The 10,505-nt window shown below is 46.7% G+C and overlaps 1 protein-coding gene across 1 annotated transcript in view; it reads left to right on the top strand.

The window, feature by feature from the left end:
• The first annotated feature begins 2,004 nt into the window (after positions 1 to 2,004).
• The window catches only part of LOC138532014 (C-X-C chemokine receptor type 3-like), a 55,140-nt gene continuing 46,639 nt past the window's right edge, over positions 2,005 to 10,505 (top strand). Inside the window, exon 1 of the mRNA XM_069641030.1 lies at positions 2,005 to 2,270. Within this exon, the coding sequence (XP_069497131.1) occupies positions 2,259 to 2,270 (12 nt within the window). The 5' untranslated portion in view covers positions 2,005 to 2,258. The remainder of the gene's footprint in view (positions 2,271 to 10,505) is intronic.

Here is a 10,505-nt window from a genome sequence, read left to right as displayed (position 1 = left end):
ATTCTGTCGCCCCTTCCATGCAGGCCATTTTCTTTGTTTATTTTTTTACCTTGATTTTAATGGCTGCCATGAAAAGGGAGAAGGCACTACATGTAGTCCCTTCTCCAGGATCCCTGCGGGCCATTTTCTTCTTTTCTTCTTCCCTCGCTTCACTCAGGCTTCTAACTATGGCCCGCAGGGCATTACCCGACTGGTAATGCCGCCCTGCAAGGGTTATATTGCCTTATTAGCACCTGGTGAGGGACAGTGAGCTTGTAAAAAGCAAGCTCATTGCCCCTCCCCTGGGCCTTACCAGAACAACAAGGCTCTGAAACACTGCGGCAGATACAGGTTCCTTTTCCACTGGCCACCATGGAAAGGGACAAGGGACTCCCTGTAGTCCCTTCTCCCTGTTCCATGGCGGCCATTTCGTTTGTTTATTTATTTTAACATACTTTTCAATGGCCATCATGGAAAGGGAGAAGGGACTACGTGTAGTCTCTTCTCCTGATCACCGGTGGCCATTTTTTTGTCTTTTATTTTCTCTAGTTGAGAAACGGTTGCAGCGCTGTTTCTCGAATCCAGAAAAATTGCAATTAGTACCCGGTACGACACACCGGGGTATTAATGGCAATATGACTCTTGGAGGGAGGGCATTACCGGTTGGTAATGCCCCCCTCTGGTCATATTGCCTAAATAACTCTTGCACTAGGGCAAAAATGAAACCTGCTGCTCTTTGCACTATGTTTGCTTCATAACATAAAAGGATAAGGGTTTAATATATTTATTTTCCCGTTAAGCTGAAAAACATAGTAAATAAAACAGTCACCCTAATTTATGCCTCAGTGAAAGCATTTTTAGATAATATGGAATGGGCCTTAACCGCTTGACTCCATTCTGTATTGCCTAAGCAGCAAAACTGGTGCTCAATGCCAATGCTTCATGTGTTTGCACAAGGGCAAGGCTTTGATAATCTGGTCCAAAAGTATGATGTCAGAATATGACTGCTTCCAGGCCCCTCTGCGTTTGCTCTGCCTTTCCAGAGGGGAGAGATGCTGTTCTGTGGCAGGGCCCAAACTGTGAAAGAAAGTGCCTATTGATATTCGAGCGGCAGGCTTACAGATTTTTCAACACAAACCTAAAACATGTCACTTTTGCTGACCTCTGCTTCCCTTGTCTTCTGGCCACTTTTAGCCTGGCATGTCTCTGGGTATGACATCTGCGCCTAAATACAGGCTGGCCTGTTTGGTTCCTTCCAGGTGTGCACGGTATAAATGGCTCATATAAATCATACCATATCATGCTCTTGATCCTGTTTTGGCTGCCAGGGGCTATATCAGAAAACCTTTGCACCATGGCAAGTGCAATTTTGCACGGTATTGGCACCGAGGCAAGGTTTGCCCTTCTGCAAAAAACATATACTTTCAAAGCATTTTTCCCCAGGGCAAAGTTTGTTCTAGTGTTAATACCATCCCGTATTAGCACTAGGGCAAAGTAAAGTTTGCCCATGCTGCAAAAAACAACATGTTTGCCCTGGTTCTAATACCGTGCACAATTACACTGGCCATGGTGCAAAGGTTTTGTAATACGGCCCCAATGGGCTTGATTTACAAACACGTTTTTCATTGGGATTGCACCATTGTAAAACGAATGTGTAAATAACGCCCAAAGTGTTTTTGTACAAGGGCACACGTTGCCCTGGTGCTAATACCGAGGAAAATGACAGTCGTTTCTGTGATCTGGTCCCAGATGAGGGAAGGGGGAGGGGACTGCCACTGGTGTGATGATCATCCGCACTAGCTCCTCGCTGCTGGTTTACTTGGGTGTCTGTAACTGATGGGTGTGACTGTCCCACTGGGGGGGCAGGGCAGTGCTGTGCCCCTTGCAGTTATTATTTCACAATAGTGCCTGGAGGCACTGACACTGGCGCTATAGAGCGCGACTGATGCGCAGGCTGATGGGGTGGGTGCTAGTGTCACGGCCTGGATGGTGCATGTGTCTGTGCTGGTTTTTTGAGAGACGGGGGAAGATAACTTCCGCCGAGCACCTGTGCTGTTGCCTCTCGAATCCCCCCACCCCCATTTCTAGCACTGCCGTCACTGCAGCACACTACCTCACCACATCCCACCGCTGCCCGAGCCACACCTCTACCCACTCGCTGACTTCCTGCGAGGTGATGAGAACCGGCTGCATCCATCTCTCGCTCACCAGACCTCCGAGAACACCGGCCCTGGGCCGTGAATGAATGAGCGGGCGCTCCGCGGGCACGAGAAGCCACCATGGGGGAAGAGGTGAGTCTCGCCGGCCGGGGCAGAGTACCAAGGGAGCCTAACGCACTGACCGCGAATTGCGGGTCACTGGGGAAGAGGGAGAGGAGTTCTGATCTAGGGTTTCACTTAAGATGTCTCCACCGTCTGTAAATCTGTTACCATCCAAGTTGACATCGTGGTCTTAAAATAAATATAATATCAACTCTATGAGAGTGTTATCAGTGCTCTAAATGGGAAAAAAGAAGTGCAGGCACTCACCAAGCTATGAAGCACTTTCGGCGCCTTGGACACACGTCGCTTTAAGGCACACACTGCGGGCAATGCCCAGTGAGATTAAATGGTGTGCCATGGAGCACACACTATGGTAAAACAGTGTTTCTGAGATCCCTTCACAGGCATTGTGTTAAGAAAGTTTGAATATTCACATTAAGTGAGACTTTCTTTTTTTGCGTATCAAACTAGCCGATATCATAGTTGTGAAATATGCTTTAGAAGGGGTATTTTATTATTGCTCGCTTTCATTACCTGATAAGAAATTCGGCAGGTAACTGGAGCGATGGGCGACTTTTCAGTCGAAAACATTCCATCACAACTCCAATTACTTAAACATTTACATATTAGAATAGGCACTGCTAATCACAAAGAAACCTCTCTCTCCACCTGTGGTGTTCCCCAGGGCCCTAACCTCTCACCCTGGCTCTTCAACTTTTACTTGGCACCTCTGGCCCACCTCATCTATACCTTCTCTCCTAACTTTCAGTGTTATGCGGATGACACTCAGCTCTCTTTCAGGCTCCCCTCAGCCTCCTCTCCTCTCTCGCTCAATCCTGATTGCCTATCCACGATTCAGGAATGGTGTGCCTTTAACGATATCTACCTGATCGCCAGCGAGACTGAGATCCTTCTCATTCGGACCCCTGCTCCTGCTGTCACTCGAGCCGTCCTCCTTGGGCCCTCTACCTGCACATTCCTGCGAGGCAAAAAACCTTGGTGTGATCTTTGACTCCACTTTCTCCTTCTCTCCTCACATCACGAATGTCTCTAAGAAGTCCCGCTGCATCTCCTCAGAGATAGTCATGATTTTCTCACTTCCCCCTAGAAGCTCACTGTCTCCAGGGCCCCTGGGCTGGACTACTCACTGTCTCCACTGTCTCTCTAGGCTGGACTACTGCAACAGCCTCTTTCTCAACCTGCCTTCCTCTACTCTGCACCCTTTGCAACTAATCCAGAACAGGACTGCAAGACTTATCCATGGCCTCAAGGCCAGGGATTGTATCTCTCTAGCCCTGAAATCCCTCCACTGGCTTCCGACGGCTGCAAGGATATAGTTCAAGAGCTTCTGCATTATCTGCAAGGCTTTCTGGGGCTGGGGACCACACTACATCCAACTCTCTCTTCCTAAGCATTTTCCTTCTCGAGCCCTCTGCTCATCGACCTTCAACTCTCTGAGGGTCAGCCGATCTCCAGGCTGAGAGTGGGGGGTGGGTCTCTTTCCTCGGCTGGTGCCTCCCTCTGGAACAGCCTCCCTGCCTTTCTCAAACTTGAGCTGGACCACCCCAGGTTCAGGAAGCAACTGAAGACCTTCCTTTTCGCTTCTGCTTTCTCTCTGTCTCTCTTCTGCTGATCTTCTTGTCTGCTGTACTAACTGGTTTCCTGGCCTCACTATGAACCTTATGGGGACCAGGCTCCTTCACGACCAGTATTCCCATGCACTGCCTTCCGGACCTACCATGTACTAGGGACTGTATCTGCAACCCTACAGTCCCCTGCCTCCTTGCACTTACTTAGAACCGGCCACCCCAGCAGCACTTACTTGAGCTTTGCTTATTGCATTCTCCCTTTCCCTCCCCCTGGCACTTCTCTCCCTTCCCCCTGCACCTGCATGATCTGAATGGCACCCGTAGGGTGGCCAAACGTCCCGTATTTTGCGGGACTTACCCGCATTGATGTGTTTTGTCCAGCGATTTGCAGGCACCGTCTGCAGGACACCAACAGTCCCGACTTTGCCTTCACCCCCTGCCTGATCAAAGCCTTTTCTACCCTGAGCTCACATTTCTGTGTGATAGTTGAAGCTCAGGGCAGAAGAGCAGCTCTCCCAGGGTGTGACACATCTTAACACGCTGCTCTGTGTTAACAGAGCATTACAATGGCAGCAATTAGACACTGATGGGAGTCAGGGGGGAATATTAGCAGGGACTTCTGTCCCTTAAGAAATGTGAATTGGGAGTGATTAGAAGTGGCAGTTCAGCATGCTGTGTTTGAAATAAGACTACGATTCTGAAAGTCAAGTGAGAATGTTTTGTCTCACATTAGTGCCTGGTGCTGTGACCTTTCATGCAGGATGAGGAAAATAAAGCTAAAGTCATACTCATTTTGCTCAACATATTGCTATGACATGTTATATAGTGTATGGTTAGTTTATTGTGAGATGCTCTTTTCTATGTGGTATGTGTTTTTCCCAAGGCATTTCTGTAAACAGAGCCTTAATAAACATGTATATCAAGTAAACCTTGAAAGATATGTGGTCAACTGCTTAAATTGCCCACATCCCATTTTCACTCCCTAACTAAAGTGTGTGATCTGGGGCAAATCATTTAATCTCACAGTGTCTTATCTGGAGTCCCTGGAAGTGATTTATAGCTTATATTATTATAGCATCATGTTATAAGCTGTTATAAAAAATAAATCCCCACTCATGGTTTTAATAGCTATAGAGCTGCTACCCATATAATGCACTAACTACACTAACTATGCAGATGATACCCAGATCCTCCTTCCGCTTTCTGGAGATTATGGAAAGGATTTGGCCGTGGTGAATAGGGTTTACATCATCATCCAGGCATGGATGGCCACTCACAGTCTATGCCTGAATGATGATAAAACTGAACTCATCACCTTGGGTACCACTGACAGCCTAAAGAAACTAAGCCCAGCTTACTCATCCTTCATAATTGATGGCAACACCATCAGAGTGGGACATGAAGTCAAAACATTAGGCTTCTACCTGGACTCCAACTTCTCCTTTAACAGACAGGTGAATTCACTAGCCTCCTCCACGGCCTACACGTGTAAATTGATCCGTACAGCCAAACCTTTTCTATCCGTCACCAGCTGCCTGACCCTGGCCAGAGCCCTCATACTATCCCGCTTAGACTACTGTAACGCCCTTTATCTTGGGTCCTCTAAAGCCACTACTAAAAGCTACAAACGCTCCAGAACAATGCACTCAGAGCGGCCCTGGGCATCTCAAGAAGAGACCACATCACAGCACACAGCCAGACAAAATCTCACTAAAAACTGCTTCACTAACCCATAAGTCCCTCAATAACGCGGCCCCCATCTACCTGATCGACAGATTTCACAGACTGACATCCTTGAGATCGACAAGGACAGCATACAGAGATTGCCTCTCCGTCCCTAACTTCAAACGCTCCACCATAGGAGGTAATAGTTTCCCAGTAAAAGCAGCTAAACTGTGGAACTACTTACCACCCACTCTCAGAATGGACTTACCCTACCAAAACCTCTGTTCCAAGATGATGTCTTGGCTGAAGACAGCTGCTGTCTAAAACACACTGGGCCAGGCTCCGCCTCTCCCTTTTGCCACTTGGACATACCGGACACACATCTGTTAACTGTACATATGTATATATTCCTTGCTTTCCTTCTTTATTAGTGTGTATATGCCATGTATATGCCATGTTTATATTTTATTGTCTGTAACTAAGTTTCGTAAATTCTTGTATCTGCTGCGCCCTGTTACCCTAGGGTATTCCGGCGCATTACAAATAATAAACAAACAAACAAATAATAATAGTGCCATTGGTGCATTTCACTCAATTAACTCATGGCAAATTATTGTAATGTCACTTCACTTGGTGACTCAAAGTAGCAAAGACTGGTGATGCTTTTTGCAGTGCTCTTTCTGTGAAGACACTTATGTTGTCAACGCGTATGCAAATTTGGATGTTTGCATATATTTTGTCCCACAGGACCTGGACAGAGCTCTAACAGGTGCGTTTCCTGCATGTACAATGGTCCCACTGTTTTTTTGTGCTGTGTATATATTTAAATGTCATCTACCACCAATGTTACCAAATAAGTGGTTGGGGAACAAGGAACACAAATTACACCATATGTAACTGCGCGCACTGCAAGCCGCTTCTGATGCGTTACCACGTCTAAAGTGCCCTGCAAAACCATTCTGTAAAGTTGGCCATCCTAGACACACTGCCTAGGAAGATCGTTTGTCTGTCCTCCCTTTGTCTCCCCTTTTTTGTCTTGTCGCGCCTAGAAACACTTGAGTATAGGCACGTTATTAATGACTTGTATCATATCTTAAAAAGTAATTTCCAAAGCTTTCCAAATCAATTCCTGCTCCATCAAAGGACACCAATGGTGACAGGTGAAGCCCACTTAGCAAAGCAGACTTCCACGCCTAGTGTGCTCAGTGCTGACAGCACAGTAGCTGCATGTTTGTCTCTCCTTTTGTGCTGCAGGGTGGTCCCTGAAGGAGACATTATGGGCACGGCGGGTGGTGGAGAGGGGAGGAGGGAGAGGGGGCTGCTTTCCCCAGCAAAGGCTGCAGAAGTTGCGATAAAGTTAAACGAAAATCTTTCATTTTCACCTCACAACATAGTCGAGTACCAGTACTCTCTTTCAGGTGTTGCAAAGCGCAGGCACTCAAATGCTCAAAAATAAGAAGTGCAGGTACTGAGGGTCAGGCAGTGCTTAAAGGGGGCCGGGGCCTGCCGGGGCCGGCCCCGGCAGTCTCCAAAAAGTGGGACTGAGCCGGGGCCCTGCCGGGGCCCCCGTCCAACCGCAACATTGGCGGAATACATTATCCTGTTGCGGCCACAGCCGCGACGGGAGATGCGCCTGCCATGAAGTCAGGCGAGCCGACAGAAGTGGCAGCCAGCCACAGCGACGCTGTGACTGGCTGCCACTTCTGTCAGTCATAGTAACTGCCTTTGGTGACCCCTCGCGCGAGAGGTCACCAGAGGCAGTTACTGTCCCTTTGTTTCCCCAGGTCGCCGAGGCGTCTTTAACCCTCGGCGAACCTGGGGATTCCTCAACGTTTATAAAAGATGGCTTTGAAACTACACATTTCAAGCCATCTTTTATAAAGCTTTGTCGACTGACAATTTTGTCCATAGTCAAAGCTTTATAAAAGATGGCTTGAATTGTGTACTTTCAAAGCCATCTTTTATAAACCCGAAATCTTTAAAAAAAAAGATGGCCTGAAGACTAGGCAAACCGTAGGGTATGCACACAAATATATTTTAATGTTATATATTTGTGTGCGTACCTTACTATGGTTTGTGTACTTTGCAAGCCATCTTTTATAAACGTAGAAATATGTTACATATCTCTATGTTTAGAAAAGATGGCTTGCATAGTACACAAACCTTAGTAAGGTACGCACACAAATATATAACATTTATATATATTTGTGTGTATACCCTACGATTTGCGTACTTTTTAGGCCACGCCCCTTCCACAAGCCACGCCCCCAAATGAGGCCCCCCTCGATTTCTTACCCCACTTAAAGCCCTGTGGCCAGGTATGACCGGCCTATTTAAAGCACTGATTGTAGGACCAGTAGAGATGCGTCCTAGTCCTGGCTTCCCTATTGGTCAAAATGTGTGATCCTAGGCAGATCGCTTTAACTCCACATGTCGGGTAGTCTCTGGCTATGCTTTTAAGTACTTAATTAAACTGATATTGAAGTGAAATTAATTTGACTTATGGCTACTGGTGTATAGTGCTGTGTAAGAAAACCTACGACTTGCATTAAACATCATCAGTGCAGGTTCAGCCCTAGGAAGTCTGTGCGGGGGACCGTGGCCCCACGCCAGTGGGTGTTTTGCAGGCAGCACCTGCCCCATGCAGAACTACTTTTGCTGGCCGGAGGCAGAAGCGTGGAGGGGCTGCTCCCAGCCGCATTTCTTCCTTCCTGTAACCCCTACAGCCCACCATCTCTTGGGAGGCACCCGAGCTTCATTTGAAAGCCCTTCTGATAACAAAGAAATGCGACATTGTAGTGCCTCGCCGTGCAAGGGCGCAGAGGGCTCAGCGTGGGCAGGGGGAGAAAGGGAGAACCTCATTTTGTCCCCCAAATAAGTTTGATAGTAAGAGAGCGATGATGACGTTTGCATGTGAAAGCCACAATCACCTCCAGTTTGCAACTCAAATGAAACTGCGTCATCACAAAATATACCCACCCTTTAAACCACCTACTTTATTTCCATGGTTCATGCTCAAAACATTTTTTTACAGATCTTCAAATTTGCATGATAACAATCTGCTTGTCTGCTCAAACGAGGTTTCTAAGGCTCACTTATCTTTCCCCATTCAGACAGGAAAAATGCAACTACCATTATACTCCTAGTTTGTGTAATTGTATAAGGATTTGCATATTTGTCTGTTTCATTTAGCATGTATTATGTGTACGTTTAAAATCAATTCTATCAAACAGTATTTTGTAGCACTTGAAAGCCAAACATTAATGCAAATGTGTTCAACCGCAGTGGAGGAGATATGTGACTAAGTGCAAAAATCGCAAAGAAGGTTCTAACCCTGTCTTCAGTATTTAACTAAAATGTGTGATCCTGGACACCTCAACTTATCTCACTGTGCCTTACCTGTCAATATAGGACATCTCTAAAAGTGAATAATGTTCATAGGTTGCACTATTAGAAATCTGAATTGTGGTTAATAACAGTGTAGATCCACATCCAACCATCACAGATACTGTATGCTGCATATCACAAAAGTATTTTGTGTCTTTGGTCCTTCCTGGCAACCTATTGTAATGTAACTTCCCATGTTGCCTTGAAGTATAAAAGATTGATATCACTTTCTGTGCTGCCACTTCCAGTGATGTCGCAGCAAAAACAAAGGGGTGATTGCTGGAAGGTTTAGACTGAATCTTAACCACTGGCATTGCTCGGGGCAACCCTCCAGACCATCGTTCTTCGCCTGCCAAGCCATTACAGAAGGGGAAAGACCATATGCAAATCAGGCATGGCACCACCCCAAAAGGGGCAGTCCAGCCCAAACTGCTAGGTCACATCCCTTCTGCATGAGACCACAAGCATCCCCAAACATGTTTCACCCTTGTTGGGGCTCATCAGTGAGGAGTAGCTTGGGTCTCTAGGCCCAGAAGGCACGGGACCCACGTCTGGGCATAACCGTCCCACTCGGGGTGACAAAGCAAAAACAAAGGGGTGATGGCTGGAAGGTTTACAACCTTCCAGCCATCACCCCTTTGTTTTTACTTCCAGTGATGTCAACCATGTGCACATGAGGGATTCCTGGAGCACAGGACAACACAAATCCTAGGCATCAACGTGTGGGCAACATATGGGCGAGGTAGAATGATAGACTTCTCGAGGTGTCATGCTATAGGTAGATGGGTAAGAACCCCATCTTTGATGTATACACCGGGGAATGAATAGTTAAAAAAAATAAAATAGAATATCCACTTCATAGCTCTGCAACAATAGGCACCATTATTACCCAACTCAGCGCCACTCATTTTAGGAATCCTGGAAGGATGCAGAGCTGAGACTGCAGGCTGTGCACAGGGCTCAACAATGAGTGCATAGGTCCCAGAGTTATCTCATGGACATATTATGTCCTCTGTCTGCATTGTAAGCAGGTTATTTCCAGTGTTAGAACCCACAAACGCATGGATGAACAGAAAGATACATAGCTACGGGCAATACGGGTACCTGAAGATGGAAGTCATTATTATACTCCTTGCAGCCAATCAGAATGTTTGGAAAGCAGTCAACTATTGGTATTGATTCCATTCGAGATATTCTGACTTCAGTAGCAGTCAGAGAAACAACAGAAAAGATTGCCCTGGATTCAAGAAATAGCAAGGCAATGTCCCTATAACTAAAAAGTGATGGGTGGAAGGTTTTGAATTAATCTGAACCACTGGCACTGCTCTAGGCAATCTTCCACTCCACAGTTTTTTAACCTGTCTGCGCCATTGCAAAAGGGGTCCAGCCACATGCAAATCAGTCAGGTATTGCCACCAAAGGGAGCAGCCCATCCCTAACTGATAGGCCAGGTCCCCTGTGCACGGAAACACAAGCAACCCCAGACATGTTTCGGCCTAGAGACCCAAGCTACTCCTCACTGATGACACCCAATCGGGCTGAAACGTGTCTAGGGATGCTTGTGGTCTCGTGCAGAAGGGATGTGATCTAGCATGGTTATGATTTGTTCAAAACCTTCCAACCA

The sequence above is a fragment of the Ambystoma mexicanum genome, chromosome 1q (assembly GCF_040938575.1).
Source record: "Ambystoma mexicanum isolate Mex_15411 chromosome 1q, UKY_AmexF1_1, whole genome shotgun sequence".
NCBI lineage: Eukaryota > Metazoa > Chordata > Amphibia > Caudata > Ambystomatidae > Ambystoma > Ambystoma mexicanum.
Note: the sequence above shows the minus strand (reverse complement) of the source record. Positions and strands in the feature narration are given on the sequence as shown.